Raw genomic sequence first — 19,921 nt, 5'->3', positions numbered from 1 at the left:
CACCTCAGCCACCTCCTGGGGTTTGGGAGCCCCTGTGTGCACCCAGAGTTTTGGCAGGAACCGTGGACCTGGTTAGGGCTGGAATGTCTCCAGGTGTTGGAGGCTCCAGCATCCCAGCTCCAGTCGCCACATCTTCCCTACAGCATTGCAAAGTATCTCCTCTCTGCACTGTGTCACCTCTCTTGGTTTGGAGGAGCAGAGGGGAACCCCCTCTATTCCATCCCACCCCCCAATTTTGTCAAGATGTCACTGCATGCCCAGCACTGGTGGAGGAAGTGTGGACTCCTCCTCTGCTCCTCATGTCATGACCTGAAGCCCTACTGAGCTGGGATTAAATCCTCCTGACCACACATCTGAGGTGTTGGGGTGCTCCACACACACATTTGGAATGTTGGGATGCTCCAGTGTTTGGGAGAAGCAGGAAGAATGTACCAGAGCTGAACCCATCACAGGGCTTTGCCCAAAGGACACCGTGAGACACCGAGGTTCTTCACACAGCACCTGTGCTCACTGCTCCTTTCCAGGAAGGAGTGGACACAGCACGCACCAGCACCCCGGGATCCAGCTGGAGCATCCCCATATGCCGGGACATTGGCACCTCTTTGTGGAAACAGGGTGGCAGCTCGGCAGGGAAGTGAGACCCTTCTTTTTTTTGGCAGCGTGTTCCTAATCAGCAGGACCCGCGCGTTCCGCCGCAGGCACGCCGCGCACTGCTATTTACGGAGCTACTTGAAATACACCTGCAAGAGGGGAGAGGAGAGAGGAGCGCCAGCAAGTAAATAACCCAGCAACCCGACGGAATGAAAACAGGGAGGAGAGATGCAGCAACTGAAGGCAGAAAAAAACCCCAAAATGAATTGTGATGTGCAATTGAGGGGCTGCGTCCCAATTGTGCCGTGGTTTTCCACCAGGGTGCTCACTGGTGTTGGTGGTTGGTGGGGAGACCCCATCCCATTGTTGGCCATGAGGGTCTCAGTGCATCCCTGAAGTGGGCAGAGGGATGGATGGATGGATGGATGGATGGATGGATGGATGAAGCCCTTTGCCCACCTCCCCACTTGCTTTGTTTACCTCATGCTGCTGTTCAGCTCCTGCCTCCCCCCACCCTTTTCTGAAATATTATAAATCAAACAGCTTAAAATGTAAAGCATCAAAAATTCTAAAACCTTCATCTATTATTAACTGTGACAGTAAATTCCACCTCTGAATGTTTCACATAGCAACTGTTACCAGGACTCAGCATCCAAAGCTGATGTTCCAGCAACTTTCCATCACGGCGCTGCTGCTGTTCCAGCGATGCTGACACCGGCCTGGTGAGACTGGCTGCCACTCCCAACACTTTCTATGGGATTGGGATGCCAGCAGAGAAACCGAGCTCAGATTTAGTGAATACAGCCCAGGATTGGAAAGGAACTTGGTGCCTGCATGTGGGAGCTGGTGGTGGGATCCCCCATCATGGTCCTACCTCTGTGTTGGTCATGCAACCCCCCCAAACTTCGTTACTTTGACCATTGTGTTATGAAGCACCATAAATAACAAGGATGGGAATGGAGTGGTTAAAATAAATGGATAGGGAAGGGTTTTTGCAGGGGTTGGTGTTTGCCTTTCTACCTCTGCTTTGTCCCGGTGCTGGATGTTGTTGTGGCCCCTGAGTGGTAACCTTCACCCTGGCATGGGCAGGGCGTCTCACTGCTCTGAGCATTGGGTTGTGGTGAGTTTATGGTGTCCCAGGTGCCCACAGGGACCAGGAGCCAGGTGTTCACCACTGGGGTTTGTTCACGTTTCAGTGGTTGTTTGCCTTCCCCGTGTGCCATCGTGGCTCTGTTCTGTGTTGTGTCCCCAGCCTGGAGGTTGAGCTGGGGTGTTTTAGGTTGGATTTGCCTGCATGGCAGCACTGTGAGCCTGGTTGGAGGTAGGGAGAGCCGTGGCTCTGCAACCCCATGGAATGCTGAGCCTGCTCTGCTGAGAGCCCCACCAGTGCACCGGCACCATGACCATGGCAAGGCTCACACCGGCACCCCAAGTACCCAAAAGCACCCAAATTCCCCCAGCAGCATGCACCAGGCCATGCCTGGTGCCCCCATACCCTGGCACAGGAATCCTTGCCTTGCCGTCATCCTGGCTGTGCCACATTCCTGCAAATCCTGTGGCTGCCCACTGGGATCTCGTGTCGTGCCATGCCATGCTGTGCTGGCTGCGGGGCCAGGCAGCAGCGGCTGCTCTGCTGTCTCCCCAGGGACAGGCAGCAATTTTCCTGCTCTGAAGAAGCTTGTGAAGGTTTGAGTGAATCTGGGAAGCAAATCTAATTGGCAACCTGGTAATTCCTCGGGGGGACATGTACTTTGGTCATATCTAAGTACATTCCAGCCAGTGTTTAAGACACGCTGAATCCAAACTTGGACAGTCAAATACCAGCAGCTCTAAGCTCCTTATCTATTTCAGGCAGATTAACTCCTTAATCATCTCTTTTGGAAGTTCCCTGCCCCAAATTCCTCTCCCCTCCTCTTCCCCCTCCCCAGTTTTTCAGCAGGAACAAAAGGAACCGATTTTGCGGGGTGCCAAAGGTGGGGACGGCGCCTGCCGTGATTGACAGAGTCAATAACCGGGAGCCGGGAGAAGGCCTTTGGAAATCTGCTTCCCACTTCACCTGCCCCAGTATTTGTCTTCAGGATTTGAAGCTGGGGAATATATAATACCAAAATAATTTACCACACAGCATCAAACCTCGATTTATTATTTTCAGCCTTCTTTTCTTTTATATTTTTTTTGACTTGATTTATTTCTTTCAACCCCTTTTATTCTTATTTTTCCTTTTCCCCAAGGGATTTTTGCTCAGCATCCCCCTAGCAGGTGACCACTCCACAGCCCCCAGCCCCGCTTGTGGCAGGGGGATGCTCATCCCCTCCCTGGCAGGCACAGGAGGCCGTGCTGAGCCATGGGGACGCAGCCGGTGCTGGCCACTGTCACTCAGGGGAGTGTCAGAGCATTACGCTTCATTACCGAGCTGTCTGCTGCCGGCAGGGGATGGCTTAGGGCAGAGCCCGGCAGCAGCACAGCCGGGTTTGGCTCCGGTGGATGGACCTGTCTGTGGGCAGATGCTGAAACGTGGCAGCTGTGGGGTGCCCGTATCTGAGGGGTTTGGCTGCGATGGCAGTGGGGAGCTGGTGGTTGCTGGATCATGAGATTGGCTGCCCAAAAAGTGAAGGCAGGAGTTGCCACAGGAAGGCAAAAGGGGGACAGGGTAATGCCCCCCGTAACAATGGATCCTGGTGAGGGGGTCTCAATGGGGCTGGGACTGGGGATGTCTCTGGGATCACCAGTGATAATTGAATAGCGCTCATCTAAAACACAGGTGTAAATGTCCCCATGTACCCGACATGGTGGGGACACTGGGACAAAGCCCCATCTCCTCCCAGAGCTTGAGGTGGGGAGGAGGCATGGGATGGTGCCAGGGTCTGTCCTTTGCTGTCAGCAGCCATCCCACAGCAGCTGAGGCCTCCTGGTTTTTGATGTTGCAGCGTGAACTTGCCGGAAGTTTTCCCAGTAGAGAAGCTGGCTGTGACCAGGGATGAGCCAGAGCGGCTGGACCCAGTGGCACATTCAGAAGAGCTGGGAATGTCCTGGGGGTGATGGCCACCTGCCAATCTTTGGGGTCTCCAGTTCTGTTGGGGATGGAGAGATGCACTGGGGAGGAGGTCCAGGATCCTAGGGCTGGGACATGAGCCTGCTCCATTCCCATGCTCCTGGGCTGGCACTTCCCAGCCTCAACACTGTGGACAACACAAACCCGGACCACCCTACAGTGGGGAAACTGAGGCACAGCTAGAGAGTGGTCCTGGTTTCAACCCAGTGGATTTTCCAGCTCCAAGCTGCTGGGTGAGTGCCAGGTCCTGCCACCAGGTTTGGTGTTGGTTTGCTGGGCTGAAGGGTCAGCAGGTGCCAGGGGACCACGAGCCATCCCTGTCACATTCCCCAGTGAGTGCAGCCTTATGCATCCGACCGCATCCATGAGCAACCATCACAAGATGCAGACCAGATCCAGGACTCCAGATCCATTCCCTCTCCCATACTTGGGAGAGCTTTTATTTGCTTTTATTTTTGTTGCAAGAAGCATGAACCCCTTGGGGCATCAGCATCCCGGAGGAGGGTGCCAAAGGCATGGCATCTGCTCCCTGCCTTTCCTTGCAGGGATGGAGCTTCTGTCCTGCTTCTAGGGAAACTGAGGCAGGGGACAAACAGGATGTGGGAGGAGGGAGGGTCAATATTAGCGGTCACAGTAATGATTGGAATGGTTAATTATTATTGGAATTGAAGTGAGTCAGGCTGAGAGCAGGAGAGGAGGGAGGAAGGAAGGGAGGAAGGAAGAAGGATCCAAACCTGTCAGGCAGAAAATGAGTAAAGAAGAAAAACGTGAGCGTGTGGGGAACTGGCCAGGCTGTTGCTTTGCACCAGCACCGTGCTGGCCCCATGCTGCTCACTTGGGGTGAGGCTGGAGGGGTGGCTGAAGGTCACCATGGTGGTGACAACAACCCCACGGCCACAGCTGTGCCCATCGGTGCCCTGGCGCCGTTGTACTGACAGCTCCAGGCAGGTCTACACCAGGATTTGGGTTTGGAGGATGGAATTGCTCTGGATCCCTCCTAACCTTGGCTGTGTTTTCAGCCTCCTGCAGGGCTGGTTTTCCTCTCCCCTCAGAGCCCCAAGGTTGATGTCCAACCGCTGGCTGGGAGTGCGATCATGTGGAGCCTCACTCCATGGTACATCCGGCCATGAATTTTGCTCCAGAGTGGAACACAGTTCATCCCAGAGAGGGGATTTGCCCAGGAAGGCTCAGGCTGAGCATCTGTTTTGCTGTGAGCCTCCAGCCTTCCCCCCTCCCCTCCCTATTTTCCTTTTCTTATTTTTCCTTTTTTTCCCCCCCTCTCCCCTTTTTCTTCTTTTTCCCTTTTTTCTTCCTTTTATTCCCCTTTTTTTTCCTCCCTTCCTTTCCAAATCCTTCCTTACCGACTGACATTTTCCACCACCAAGAAAAAGACACAGCAGCTTGCTCTGACTCCCAGAACCTCCCATCACTCTCCCCAGCCCAACCCTCTGCAAGCCTCCCATCCCTGACATCAAGGATCCAACCCCCCCTTTCCAAAATAAAGGAGGAAAAACCAAGGGGAGAGAGGCTGGAGCTGGCGGCTGAGCCGGATTTCCATGTGAGGGGATGAGGTTGGGGCGGCCACGGGCTTCCCCTGGCAAGCGACAGAGGAACCGGGGCCAGCAGAAACGTTGAGTCATGAGTGCGGTTCGCAGGCGGTGGATTTTTTCCCAAGAAAAATTCCTCACTGGGGAGGAGCAGAGCTGGGAGGGGAGCAGCAGTGAAGGACTGTGGCCCCCAAATGGGACACTGATCTGGGGATGGGGATGCACCCCATTGCGATGGGAATTCCCTGGGCAGGTTCCACCCCCCGGGAGGGCGGTTTGGGCTGGAGGGGAGGGGGGGGACCTGCCCAGGGAATTCCCAAGCAGCTGGATGGGAGGAGCAGCGTGATCTGGGGGGGGGAGGGGGGGGCCCCGCAGAAGATGGGGACCCCATCCTTCCTCCTCCTCCTTACCCACATCCGCCCACCCCCACGCAATGGGCGGCGCAGCTCCAGCTCCATTTATCATCATCTGCGGGCAAGTGAAGTGTGCAGGGAACAGCTGCTCCGGTCGGCTGAGCGCCGAAATGGGGCGGGACGCGGGGCTGGGGGGGCGCGGGGGGCTGCGGGCTGCCCTGGGGTACCATAACCCCCCAGTCGCTGCTCTGGGAAGGAGCACTGGCATGGTGGGAGATGGTGATGGGAGGGATTGGGGAGGTGTATTAAAGGGGTTCACTGGAGGGAGAGCACATTATTGGGGTGCACTGGGGCAAGGGTGCACTAATGAGAGTACATCGAAGGGGTGCACTGGAGAGAGGGTGTATTAAAGGGGTTCACTGGGGAGGGGGACCGTTATTGAGGTGCATTAAAGGGGTTTATTGGGGGACAGTGCAGTAAGGGGGTGCATTGAGGGGGTGCACTGGGGAGAGAGTGCATTAAAGGGGTTCACTGGAGGGGGCACTGAAGGGGGGGTGCATTTGCAGCGGGTGTCCATGGGCTGCAGGGACAGACAAACAGCAGCAGCTCCACAACTGTGCGGAGGGTTTGCCCCTACCCCGCACGAGCCCCACGGGTCCCTCTGCACTGCTGAGGGGGGTCTGCCTGTATTCCATCCCCCCAGTGGCTCTCATTCCCAGCTCCTGAGGCAGGATGCCCTTTCCTGGTCTGTCCCACACACCCCGGCTCCCCCCCGCAGCCTCCCCTTTTCTCTCCTCCCTTAATAATCAAATTCTCCGGAGCACTTTGCGGTGTGGCAGCCAGCCAGAAAGGGTTTCTTTAAACTCCACCAGCTCACAATTAAACAAATCCGGGGCTGACGCTACTCGATAGGCGCTTATTCCCCTCCCTGAGAGCTGCCGGGGGATCCAGGGGGGTCCAGTGCCTTCGTTCCCAGCTCCGATACCACCTCACCGTATGGGGCTGCACATCTGACTGAGGGACGAGGGCTGGGAGGGGGTTTGCGCCAGGGGTTTGGGGTGGGGAACGGGGTGTCCGCTGTGCCAGCGCTGCTCTGATGGCAGAGCATCCCCCTGCAAGAGCGTGCTGCTATTTTTAGTCGCTGAGTCCTTGATGGCGCAGCATCGAAGGCAAGGGAGCAGCCGGAGGAGCAGCAGGGCTGGATCAGGCCCCGCGGGATGAGCAGCAGCTGGGAAGCAGGGCCAGCGTGCAGGGAAACGGGGAATACCCTTTGCCCCCTGGGGCTGAGGCGTTGTGGGTTTTGGGTGCTTACCGAGGGTCCCTGCCATGGGAAGTCCTGGGCTGCCTTCAGAGGGCTCCGGATCTGGCCATGCCATGTCCCTGCCAGGCTAGAAGAAGGGGGAGGAAAGGGGAGAAGGCAGGGAAGGAAAGAAGCAGGAGTGGGGGGAGGAAAATAACACGGAATCCAGCCACGCAGCACAAATCCTCCTGGGCGGCAGGCGGGCTGCGGGCCACCGTGTGAGCGGGCGGCTGTGCTGGCCTGGCAGTGCCGTGTGGTGGCCCAGCTCGCTCCCAGCACCAGCCCCGTGCCATGCATCAGCCCCCCGCACCATGGCAGCCCCCTGCACTTGCAGTGTGACCCTGTGCACCATCATAGCCCCAGGTCATGCCCTGGTGCTGGGTGGTGCATCAAGTCCTTCTGTGTGCCCCATGAGTGACACAGGGGCTGTGCTGGGCTGTCCATGCTCCCTTGGGGCCAAGAGGATGGGATGCTCTGTGGTGGCTATAGCCAGCAGTGAGCACTGCTCCTTGTGTTCCGGGGACAGGGTTGCACCGGTGCTGGTCACCATGGTGGCCCCAAGTCCCTGCCTTCTCCCTTCCCAGGGACCCACACCATGAGCCCTGGCCATGGCACAGCTTTGCCAAGGGCAAGTGTCCAGCCACAGCCATGCACTGACAGCCCTGTACAGATTCCAATCTCAGAGGCAGTGGCTAGAAACTTCTTCAGGGTCAGGAGAGCATGTCCAGCAGGGACGTGGCAGGGACAGTGAGTGTGCAGGGCCCCTGGGACCAGCCACAGCCACCTCCCTCTCCGGGGGAAGGCCGTAACCTCCCTGCTGTTGACAGCTTGATTTGATGCCATTAAAGCGTTTGCTCGGAAACAGCCTACATCAGGCACAACATCTGGCACAGCCCTTCCCCAGCAAAGCTGTGGCAGATCCAAGGGCAGAACTGGCCTCTGGCTCTGCCAGTGGGTCCGGGTGCTGCTGGTGATGAGTGTGTCCCCTGCCAGGGACGGCCTGGTGCCCAGGTGGCCCACAGGGACATGGGACCACGGCTCTGGCTCATGGGATTTCAGCTGGAACATATTCCCTCTGTGCATCCCCACCTCTGTGTGCCAATGACTGATCCGTCCCCTCGCACTGTGCGCTTTTGCTCATCCTGACATTGTCCCAGCTGTTTGTAAAATTAACAATAATTAATTAATAACAATAATTAATTAATCATGATAATTAATAATAAAGGAGAAAGGGGAGAAAAGCTCCCCCTAAAGCTTCAGCCCAGGGTCTTCTCAAGCCTATTTCATTTTTCAAACCCACTCCCACACAGCATGAGGGGCCCTTTGCTCCCATTAATTCTCCTACCACTGCCCAGGGCTGCCCCACAGCCTGGCTTTGATTTTCCTGCCTTTGTTCCAGCAGCACTGGCACAGGGCTGGCACAGGACGACATGCTGTGGTAGGCGGCTTTTGTGCCAGCTTTCCAGATGTTTTTGACCCACCTTTTCTCTGGAATTTAGGCTTTATCTGCATCCAGTTGCCTGCAGAGCCTGCAAGATGCAGCTGCAATATGTGGCAGTGACATCGAAAACATCCCAAAAGGGGATGGGGAACAGGGAAAGATGGGGTGCTGGGCTAGTGTGGGTGGCACTGAGCCTGGCTCCAGTGGTGCCCGAGGACACCTTGTGATCGGTGCATCCCTGAGCAGCTGGTGTTTATGGAAATAGAGCTAAATAAAGCCCCGTGTGTGTGTGTGTGTTTGTAGACCCCTAAAAGGTGCTGAGGTGTTACTGGTGGGTGCTGCAAGGAAAAGGGACCGAGCTGGGACTCGTCAAACCAGCAGTGTGGTTTATGTGGCTGTGGCAGAACCTCCAGCAAAGGGACTGTCTGGAGCCATGCAGCGTTTGGCATGTTGTGGTGGTGGCATGACAGTGGTGCAGGGACATGTGGGGACACAAGTGAATCCGTGTCCTGGCTCAAGGCTGCCTGGCACCACAGGAAAACGTGCCAGGAGCTGGGGTGGGCTCGGCACAGACACCACCAGCACCCCACCCCTCCCCTCTTGTTACACTCATTGCCTTGATGGAGGCTGAGGGGACAGCACTGGTGTCACCGCTGCGTCACTGCTAAGGGAGCAGCACTGGGGATGTCCCTGGACAGCTACAGACCCTTGGGGCTGCCCTAACCCAGGCTGCCAAATCTCAATTCACGTTCAAAACAGGGTTGTGTCCACCCCAGTACCTTCAACCCACTGGTGCTGGGGACAGGCAGGATGCATCCCCCTCCCACCAAGCCCTTCATTAGCCCCCACAAGCCACTTGACTGCCTAAAGAGATCAAACCAGTGACCCAGGTGTGTCTCTGCTCCCAGAGCAAGCGGGGTGAGGAAATGGGGAGCTTTAATGACGACGGTGGTGAGGCACTCAGTAATGACGGCTGCTGGCGGGAGCAGACAGCTTCCAGATGGCATCGCACCGGGGCAGAGGGATCGCTGGGGCCGGGGGGGGCTGCAGGAGGCAGCAGCCGGCAGAGACGGGCAGAGCCAGCAAGTTGAAATGACTTTTTTTGCAGCAGAGCCTGTGGTTCTGGCCCTCTGTGCTGCTGCTTCCAGTAATTAGCCCAATAATTAAAAAGAATGGCGATAAGAGGGGTGTGCAGAGGCGCTCGCAGGATCCCGGCATCCCTGGGGAGGCGTGTGAGAAGGGCGGGAGTGATTTGCAGATGTGAGGGGTGGTGGATGTGTGAAACACAAAGCAGGGCTGGAGGACCCCGACACGGTGTGGGGGTCACTGCACCAGGTGGAGCAGGCAGGGAGGGGTGGGCAGCTCCAGCAGCAGGGGCAGGAGGGTGTCTGGGCCCACTGCAGGCAGGGAGGGGGCAACCAGATCCCAGCACCCTCCTGCCCGTGGGCACCGTGCTGCCATGCAAGGAGGTGGGATAGAGGGGAGTGCAGGACGCTACAAGGTGGGGATGCAGTGCCAGGCAATGTGATGCAGGGTGACATGGCACGATGCAGAGCGATGCAAGGTGACGTGGAGCCAGCTGCTGCCATCCAGGGCAGTGCAGTGCACAGGGAGGGGATGCAGGGCAATGGGATGGGATGCCATGCAGGGCAATGAGATGCAGAGCCATGCAAGCCGATGCAATGCAGGGCAGCACGATGCAGGGCGATGAAATGCAAGGTGATGTGGTGCAGGGTGATGTGAGGTGAGGCAGGAGGATGCGATGCAGGGCAATGCAATTCAGGGCGATGCAATGCAAGGCAACACAATGCAGGGAGTTGAAATGGAAAGTGATGTGATGCAGGATGATGCACAGCAATGTGATGCAGGGCGATGCAAACCAGGGTGATGAAATGCAAGGCAACATGAAGCAAGGGTAGCGTGAGGCGATACAACGCAGGGCAAATCAGGGCGATACAATTCAGGGTGATGCAAGGCAACAAGATGCAAGGAGATGAAATGCAGGGCAATGTAATGCAAGGCAACATGATGCAAGGAGGTGAAACACAAGGTGAGGTGTTGGAGAGCAATGCAAGGCCATACAGGCAATTCAATGCACCATGGGGTGATGCCAGACAATGTAGGGCAATGTGAGGTGATGCAGCATCACGTGCTGTATTCCAGGGCGGCTGTGGGGCGATGCCCAGCAGTTGAGGTGAGGTGAGGCGATGATGCCCCCATGGTGCAGGTGACGCTGGCCTTCTCGGTCCCCGGCCCACCACGGTGGCGACGCTTCATTTGAATTCTCGCCTCTCTCTCTTCGCAGATAACAAGCCCGCGCCATGCAGTCCTTTCGAGAAAGGTGTGGTTTCCATGGCAACCAGCAGAGCTACCAGCCGACTTCACAAGATACATCACGCCTGGAGAATTACAGGCATCAAAGTCAGGCAGGGCCGAACTGTGAGCGGCAGAGGCTGGTGGCGAAGGAGTACTACAGTCAGCAGCAGCTGCCATATGCGGGCTATGAGAACAGCGCCGTGGAGAAATACCACCGGGGAAACAAGCAATTAGCGGGGCAGCAGCTGCAGGGCAGGCCGGCCTTTTCCAATTACACCGTGCAGGAGAACAGCCCTTATCCGGCCCGGTATTCCGGGGACGAGAGCCTGCAGGCGTGGGGTGGCCAGCCACAGGCGCTGCCCGGCGGCGTGGCCAAGTATGAGGACAACCTGATGAAGAAGACGGCGGCACTGGCGGGTGGGCGGCCATACCATGAGCCAGCAGCCACCTCGCTGCCCTTCCGGACTCACTTCCAGCAGCAGCCGCAGCAGCAGCAGCAGCAGCAGCCGCCCGCACTCCCCTACCCCAAGCTGCAGCGGCAGAAACTGCCCAACGATGTCTCCTCACCCATGCCCTTCTCACAGAGCCCTCACTTCGGGCAGCACTCCCAGTCCTTCCCTGCCTCCTCCACCTACTCCTCGGTGCCGGGGGGCAGCCAGCCGGCACACTCCTACAAGAGCTGCACGGCGCCCTCGGGGCAGCCGCCACTCGAGCGGCCCCTGGGCAGCGCTGCCAGCCTGGCCCCTGGCCCTCGCGTGCCCAACCTGCACGGCTACCAGCCCAACCGCATCGGCTATGAGCAGCCCCCGCAGCCACCGCCGCAGCCCCCGCAGCCACCGCCACCACAGCCCCCACAGCCACCACAGCCCCCGCAGCCCCCACAGCCCATGCAGGGGCGGCATCATGCCTCAGAGACCCTCCACTACCAAAACCTGGCCAAGTACCAACATTACAACCAGCCAGGCCAGACCTACTGCCCGGGCGATGCGCCGCCTGTGCGGACGCCGGAGCAGTACTACCAGACCTTCAGCCCCAGCGCCAGCCACTCGCCGGCTCGCTCCGTCGGCAGGTCCCCGTCCTACAGTTCCACTCCCTCCCCACTGATGCCCAACCTGGAGAACTTCCAATACAGCCAGCAGCCGCTGAGTGCTGGTGCCTTCCCAGCTGGCATTGCTGACCACAGCCATTTCATGCCGCTGCTGAACCCTTCTCCCACCGATGGGACGAGCCCCGACACTCAGTCTGGGAACTGCAAAAACTTGCAAAAGGAGAAGCTGCCCGAAAACCTGCTGTCAGACCTGAGCCTGCAGAGCCTTACAGCACTCACCTCCCAGGTGGAGAACATCTCCAACACTGTCCAGCAGCTGCTGCTCTCCAAAGCAGCTGTGCCCCAGAAAAAGGGCATCAAGACCCCAGCAAGGACCCCCGAGCAGCTCAAAGGGCAGCACTGCAGTCCTGAGAGCAGCACCTACTCGGCAGAGCAGGTGGGGACCCCCCTGTCCGACCCACTGAGCACCCCCCAGTCTGTCCACGCTGAGACACAGGACACTGACTATCTCAGTGGGTCAGAGGACCAGCTGGAGAGAAGTTTCCTGTACTGCAACCAGAACCGCAGTCCTGCCCGCGTCAACAGCAACTCCAAAGCAAAGCCTGAGTCAGTGTCCACCTGCTCTGTGACCTCCCCAGATGACATGTCCACCAAATCAGATGACTCATTCCAGAGTATCCATGCCACGCTGCCCCTGGAGACCTTCACCAAGTATGTGACCAATGAACGGGACTGCCCCCGACTGCTCCTCAGCGCCCTGTCCCAGGAGGAGCTGGCTTCTGAGATCATTGTCCTGCAGGATGCCATCAGCGAGAAGGCGGACAAAGCCTGGGCCAACTTGCCCATGCTGAGCAAGGAGGCCACTAAGTCCCCCTTCCAGCTGGAGAATCACCGGCCCAGCCTGGACTCCATGGTGAAGGGTGCCTGGCCCAGCCAGGGTGACTCCAGCACGCTCACTGAGCCCCTCAAGTTGGACAAAGCTTCAGGGGCCAGCACGGGGAAGGACTTTAGTGAGGAGGTGTATGAGGGTCCCCAGGTGGAGTTCACAGCCACTGAAACCAAGGATGTGCTGAAGGACACGGCCCCACTGGCCTTCAACTCCAAGCCCAGCATCCCGGCAGCAACGTCAAGTGCGGGAGCCACTGGCTACAGCTGCTACTCAAACACCACTGCCAACTCGGTGGCGTCTGAGAATGCCATGGAGCATTTTGAGTGGCCGGAGGAGAGCCTGGGCGAGGCCTGCCTGCGGTGGAAGGACCTCCAGGCCACCGACCTCCCCAAGGGCTTGTTCCCCAGCAAACTGGTGAGCTCCTGCAAGGAGAAAAAAAACGCCTGCGGCTTAGACCTGTGTGATGGAGAGCAACCAGCCAAGAGCGAGCCAGTCCAGGACTTTGGCCAGCAGGTGATGGAGGAGGAGGAGGAGACACTGACCTACGATGAAGCAACAAAGGCAGACAGCGAGAGGTGGCTGCAGGACACCCGGCACTGCTGCTCGGCCGGGGACTTCAGTGAGATCCCCATCATCTCCTCACCGGATCTGAAAGAGTCAGACCTGGAGGCAGAGGAGTACTCCTCTCTTTGTGAGCTGGCTGGCTCAGAGCAGAAGTCAGTGACATACGATGCCTCACCACCCAAGCCCCCAGAGATGCCGGCCGTGCTGTCCTCCAGCGAGGTGCCTGTGTCTGCTGAGGAGACTGTCAGCACAGTGGAGAAGGAGAGCTCAGCTCCCACTCCACGCCTCTCCGGCCAGTCCGTCATCCTGCTGGGCCCTGCTGTGGGCACGGAGACCAAGGTGAAGAGCTGGTTCAAATCCTCCCTGCCCCACATCCAGCCTGAGGAGGAGAATGGCGGAGGGGAGACGTCTCACCTGGAGGCAGCTGATGCTGAATCTGCCTCATCGGTCATGGTGAAGCAGCAACTCACACCCGAAAATGTGCTGGGGAAGATGGAGCCTGTCTCACGGGGCAAGAGCCTCCGCAACAAGAGGGTCCACTGCCGGCTGCCAGAGGGGGATGGCCCTGGCAGCACCATGCTGAATCCATTCGATGAGCTGCCAGCAGCCAGCAGTGTGGCCGGCACCTGCCTGGGGCCAGACGGACAGACGGAGGTACCGAGCAAGAGCACCCAGAGCCAAACGCCCCGGTTTCCAGCCGAGGGCCTGCCAGCACGCATGTGCACCCGCTCCTTCACCGCCCTGGCCGAGCCCCGCGCCCCCGCCCCACTGGAGGGACTGAAAGCCCCCGCACACCAGGAGAAGCTGGGGAAGAAGCCTGGCTGCGGCGTGAAGCAGCGGGTGGCTTTCAAAACCAGGAAACGCAACAGCCGGCCGGCCCCCAGGGTTGTCCAAAACACCAGTGATGCTGCACTCCTGGTGCCTGGCTTGGTGGCGGCAGAGGAGGTGGCAGGGCCGACACCACTGGAGGGGGACGCGGTGGAAGCTGGGGAGAGGGACCAGCGGTCGATGATCCTGCGCTCCCGGACAAAGACACAGGACGTTTTCTACACCAAGCGGCAGAGGGGCAAGCGGGCAGGTGATGTCCGGCTGAAGAACTGCAAGGCACCCAAAAAGCTCATATCCAACAACCACCTCCCACCTGCCTTCAAGCTGCCAGCACCGGGCAGCCCCCACAAGGAGGGCAAGGTGGGTGCCCGGATGAAACTGCCCAAAGCGGGGCCGGGCATGGGGGGCAAGATGTCAGAGCGGCCCCTGCACTCACTGAAGAGGAAGTCCACCTTCATCTCCCCAATCCCCACCAAAAAGAGGAACCTGGTCCTGCGGAGCAACAGCGGTGGTGTGAAGGAGGAGAAGCCAGAGGGTCCCCCCAGCCTCTTCAAGAAGATGCCGGTGGCCAAGAAGGTGAAAGCCAAGCTGCCTCCCAAGAGCTCTGGTGAAGCCATCCCGAAGCCCCCCCTGCCAAAGGAGGCCCCTGATGTCTGCATCAAGATCACCTCCCGGGCAGCTTTCCAGGAGGCCACTAAGACCAAAGTGTTGCCTCCCCGCAAGGGCCGCGGCCTCAAGCTGGAGGCCATCGTCCAGAAGATCACCTCTCCCAACCTGAAGAAGTTCACCTGCAAACCAGCAGCCACAGCAGTGGCAGCCACAGTGGCTGCCTATGGCTCCTCCCTGAGCCCAGCTGGGGTGGAACGGGAGCGGGTGGTGAAGCACAGTGGGGTGGCTGTGGCAGTGGGCGACGCGCGGCTGCCCAAGCTGGCGGCAGCACAGAAGATGCCCACAATGCCGGTGGCTGAGCCGCTCTGCCGGAACCCCAATGGCCGAGCACCAAAGGGGAAGCCGGGTGGTGGGAAGAAGCTGTCCCATGATGGCTGCCAGGGGGAGGCCTGTGGGTCAACGCCAGGGACCCAGTCCAGCCCCAACGTGGTGGCCAAGAACCTGGGGCTCCTGCCCAAGAAGAGGAACCGCAAGGGCAAAGCGGCAGCGCTGGGCATGGCCAAGGCGCCCCTGAACCCTGCACTGCCACCACCGCTGCCCCGGGAGCGTGTGGCCGGCCCGGGCGGTGCGGAGGAGGCGCCTCGAGAGAAGAAACCAAAGACTGAGGAGAAGGAGGCAGGGAGCAGCGACGGCCCTGCTGAGGGACGTTCTGCCGCCGGGTCGGCGCGGGGCCCGAAGCCGCGGGCCAACCACTCCAACTACAACGGCTACTCCAAGCGGCAGCGGAAGCGTCTGGGCCACGGCAAGGCCAAGGCGGTGCCGGCGCGGTGCAAGAGCCGCGGGAAGCGGCGGCGGCAGCCCCAGCAGGCCCCGCTGCTGCACCCCGCCGAGCCCGAGATCCGGCTGAAATACATCTCCTGCAAGCGGCTGCGGGCGGACAGCCGGGCCCCGCCCTTCGCTCCCTACGTCCGCGTGGAGCGGCGCGGAGAGTTCACCACCACCTGCACCGTCGTGAACTCGCCCGGCGACGAGGCGCGGCTGCAGCGGGGACCGGCCGGGCCGGCGCCGCGGCCGCGGGCGGCTCTGCCCGCCTCCTCCACCATGCACATGGGGCCGGTGGTGTCGAAGGCGCTGAGCGCCGCGTGCCTGGTCTGCTGCCTCTGCCGCAACCCCGCCAACTACAAGGACCTGGGGGACCTCTGCGGGCCCTACTACCCCGAGGACTGCCTGCCCAAGAAGAAATCCCGGCTGAAGGAGAAGGCGCGGGCGGAGGGACCGGGCGAGGACTCCACCGTGCCCGCCGCAGCCGAGCGGGCGCCCCGCGGGACTGAGGGCGGCTGCGGCGGCGGCGGCGGGAAGGCGGCGCGGCCGGAGGGGGCCGCCGAGGCGGCCAAGCAGAGCGCGCTGCGCTCCAGCCCGCGGGGCATGTTCCGTCGGCTGCAGAGCTGCTACTGCTGTGACGAGAGGACAGAGGGCGAGGAGGCGGCCGAAAAGCCCCGGCGGCACGAATGTCACAAGGCCGAGTCCCCGCCGCAGGAGCCGGCGGGCGACACGCAGGAGCACTGGCTGCACGAGGCCTGTGCCGTATGGACCGCTGGGGTTTTCCTGGTGGCGGGGAAGCTCTATGGGCTGCAGGAGGCTGTCAAGGCGGCTGCAGACCTGGTAAGAGCTCGGCCGCACGCCCGGGGCCGCATCCCGAGGCGGCATCTCCCGCTGGCCTCCTTCAAGCATTCCTGTGTCTGCACCTCTGGTCGGGATGAAAATTAGGAGTTTTGCCCTGGGAAAGCAGGGCGGGTGCTCAGCACCGTGAGCCCCGCTGGGTCCCTATGAGATTTGTGCTGCTGCGTTGCTGATAGCACCTGAACTCTCCTTTTTAGGCACAAAAATACCTACGGTATTATGTTTTAGGAAGGCGACTGGGCCCCCCTGGGATTATCACATCCCCTGGCCCAGTCCTGTGTTGCACAGGGTGGCTCAGAGCAGGACAGATGCTGCAGGGTGGGAGATGAAAATGGGCACAATGCGGCCTGATGCCACCGTGATGGGCAGCAAGGGAAGGGAAGCTGGAGGGAGGGGAGGACGCTGCCCTGCTCCTCTCCCGCAGTAACTGAAGCAAGGCCGCATTGTGTGAGCAAGATAGGGAGGTTGCTGAAGGGGACAAGAAGTTGTGGCTGCCCCATTCCTGGAGGTGTTCAAGGCTGGATGGGGCTTGGAGCAACCTGGTCTAATGGAAAGTGTCCCTGCCTGCGGGAGGGGGGTAGAATGAGATGAGCTTTTTTAGGGTCCCTTCCACACCATTCTGGGATTCTGTGACGTGGATTTTTAGTACTAGGGAGAGGGAGGAGACAGCCTCCCATCAGAGCCTGGGCAGGAGGTTTCCAGCAAGTCCCCCAGTGCCAGGTTTGAGGGCTGGCTGTATTCCTAAGCCTGTGTGCTCATTTCATGGCTGTGTGGAAGCTGCTGCCCTCACCACAGAGCCAGGTCCTCCCATCCCACCCTCACCCGCTGGGGATGGGGCAGGCTGGGCACAACCCAGGTCATGTCCCTTCACCTTCTTCCCCATGGAGCACAGCTGTGGGCTCAGTGTTATCCAGGAGAGTGGTATGGCAGGTAGAAAGCTCGTGCATGGCTGCAGACAGCCAAGTGACAGGAACGGTGTTATTCACAGTGTGCTGACACGGGAGGAAGCATGTTGCCTGGGAGAGGCAAGGAGGGGCTGGAGAGAATCGGGGACACCCGCGTTGCCCTTGCTGCTGGGGCTGTTGTGGTTCTCTTCTTCTGCACTGGGCTCTGACGGGGTTTCTCTGTCTCTCCACATCTCTTCTTCCCTGCTCCGAATTCCCGGGTGCGTGTACAGAAGTGCTCAAGCTGCCAGCAAGCAGGAGCCACCGTGGGCTGCTGCCAGAAGGGGTGTCCCCACACCTACCACTACGCATGTGCCGTCGACACAGGTGAGCTCGGCCACGGGGATGGGGCACGGGGTCCCGGGCACTCTCTGAGCCAGCTGAACATGGGGCCTGTTGCTCCAAGGTGAGGGGTGGGCTCGTGGCTCACTGGCTTGCCAGGATGGTGATGCCCACTGTGCTGGCAGCACTGGCAGGTGTCACAAGCTTGTCTGGCCTCACCTGAGCCCTTCACACAAACGCTGTGGCTGCTTGGTGGCCATGGACCAGGGGGACACTGCATTCCCCCTACTCAGGGACAGCTGCTTTGCAGCGCAGGATGTCCCCTGACACATCCTTGTCCCCTCCTCACAGGTTGCTTATTGACCGAGGAGAGCTTCTCTCTGAGATGTCCCAAACATAAGGTAAGCCCAGAGCCCCCTGTGCACCCTGCAATGCTCTGCAGCTCCCTGTGGCATGAGGACCTGCCTTCAGACCCCAGATTCCTGGGGACACCCATACTGGATGCTCAGCTCAGTGTGGGCATCACATCCATGGGGGTATCAGGGGGGCCAGTGACTGCATGCATGACTGGGACTCCCCAGATGGGTCTGAAGGGTCTTATCCCCTTTCCTCAGCACAGATGAGGTGGTGAATGATGGTTGAACTCCTTCTCAAAGCGCTGTGTCCCGGTGGATGCCCGGTATTGGTGGGGCGGGGGCCGATGGGGACAACACAGGGCCACCTCCCCCCGCCTCCAGCGGGATCCCCGGGCTGACACCTCCGTTCTCCCCGCAGAGGCAGCCGGTGTAGCGCCCGCGGGCACCCGCCCCGCCGCCAGCGAGGGACCGGCAGAGGAGGCAGCGCCTGGAGCGGAGCGGGGCCGGGCCGTACCGGGGACCCGCCGCTGCCCGTGAGCGCCCCGGGACCCCCCGGGACCCCCCGGGCCCGCTCCGGGGGGGCGGAGCCAGCGCCGGGCTTTCCTTCCCGCCGGGTCCCGGCAAAACCCGGTCTGGATACGCGGGGGACGGATCGGGATCCCCCACCCGCGATGGCTGCACAGGGGGGCGGGGGGGTGTCCGTGTACAAGGGGGGGTCCCGGCGATGTTGTCTTACTCTGGGGCCGCCGGACCCTCCGTGGGTCCCGGCTCTCAATATCACACTGATCTGATCTGAGATGTTGCCTTCAGCAAACCTCATGGTGTCTGTATATAGTTCAGCGGAGAAAAGGATAAAAAAAAAAAGACCAAAAAAAGACCAAAAAAAAAGGAGAAAAAAGAGAAAAATGAGAAAAAAAAAAAAAGGCAAACAACGGCCTGCTGTTTGAAACGTCACTCTGCTTTTTCTGTTTTGTTCTTCCATCTCCTGTTTGCCCCCATCCACACCCAGGGTGCTGGGGGGGCTAAGGTTGCTTGGCCAGGCTGGTGGGCACCCACTGAGCTGCCCCAGCCCCACTCCCATACCCCAAACCCTGACTCATTGCACCACCACCCTCCCACTCCATGTGGCGCTGGCACTGCTGGGCTGGGGACACCTTGTCCTGCTGTCCAGGACCCCCCAAAACCCACCCTCCTGCCTCTGCTTGGCTTCACCAGCACCCATTCTGTGGCTCGTCCTGTGCTTCTGCTGAACTCCACAGTTCTCCATGCTGAATTGGAGGAGGAGGAGGCATTTGCTTCCTCCTTCCACATGGGCCTGGCTCACCCCTCACTGCCCTGGGTTTGCTCAGCTCCCTCGGCTTTTGCTTCCTGGCCACCTCAGTGGAGCTGGGGGGCTGCCCAACACTTCAGTAACCCCTGCCCATGTCCCCAGGCTCCACAGCCCATATTTGTGTCACCCACACCCTGACACAGGTGGCAACCAACCCAGGGTGAACCAACCCCAAATCTCATCCTAAAAATGGCCACTGGCTGCCACCCACCTGTGCAGCATCCTGCAAAGGGGGGCACACTGCTGGTCCCATCCGTGTCCCCCGTAGAGCCAGCGCCCCATGTCCCCACCACCTCTTGTGTCCCCTCCATCCCACCCACCCCAAGGTTTGCTGACCACACAATGTCTGTTATTTCAGCAGCTGCCTCGGACACAGGAGTGAAAAACACAAAAGAGGAGGTGAGAAAAACAAAAAAAAAAAAAAGGGAGAAATAATAATAAAAATAATTAATTTAAAGAAGAAGAAAAAAAAAAATCCCTGTGTCCTTGGCAGCGTTGCCTGAAATCTGGCTATTTTTAGTGACATCTTGTACATATGACTGTAAAATGGTAAACCGTGTGTATTATATATTGCCTCATTATATAGTGTATATATATGTATACATATACATATATATAATATATATGAAGACTGTAAATGTTAAGACTAGTGTTCTTATTAGTATATTGCTTCACACTGAAGATTGTGTGTAACAAGCTGTTTCTAAAAGATGTTTATTTTCCTTAAGAGTAAAAAAACAGGTCATTGCATTCAGAGCGTCAATAAAGATACAACGATTGTTTTGGAAGTA

The 19,921-nt window shown here is 59.1% G+C and overlaps 1 protein-coding gene across 2 annotated transcripts; it reads left to right on the top strand.

Moving 5' to 3' along the window:
- The first annotated feature begins 634 nt into the window (after positions 1–634).
- On the top strand, positions 635–19,921 carry LOC121672963 (retinoic acid-induced protein 1-like). 2 transcript variants are annotated; one of them, XM_042045918.1, is made up of 5 exons: positions 635–1,313; positions 10,590–16,200; positions 17,396–17,489; positions 17,796–17,845; positions 18,219–19,921. In XM_042045918.1, the coding sequence occupies exons 2-5, from the start codon at positions 10,606–10,608 to the stop codon at positions 18,231–18,233; spliced, it is 5,754 nt and encodes a 1,917-aa protein (XP_041901852.1). In that variant the 5' UTR covers positions 635–1,313; positions 10,590–10,605; the 3' UTR covers positions 18,234–19,921. The 2 variants fall into 2 exon arrangements, with proteins under 2 accessions (XP_041901852.1, XP_041901851.1); XM_042045917.1 differs by lacking the exon at positions 635–1,313 and having other exon boundaries at positions 10,560–16,200.

The sequence above is a fragment of the Corvus kubaryi genome, unplaced genomic scaffold, assembly GCF_017639235.1.
Source record: "Corvus kubaryi isolate FWS band 111438036 unplaced genomic scaffold, C.kubaryi_AGA036_p1.0 65065, whole genome shotgun sequence".
Lineage (NCBI taxonomy): Eukaryota > Metazoa > Chordata > Aves > Passeriformes > Corvidae > Corvus > Corvus kubaryi.
The sequence above is the reverse complement of the archived record's forward strand: the minus strand, read 5'-3'. Positions and strand labels throughout refer to the sequence as shown.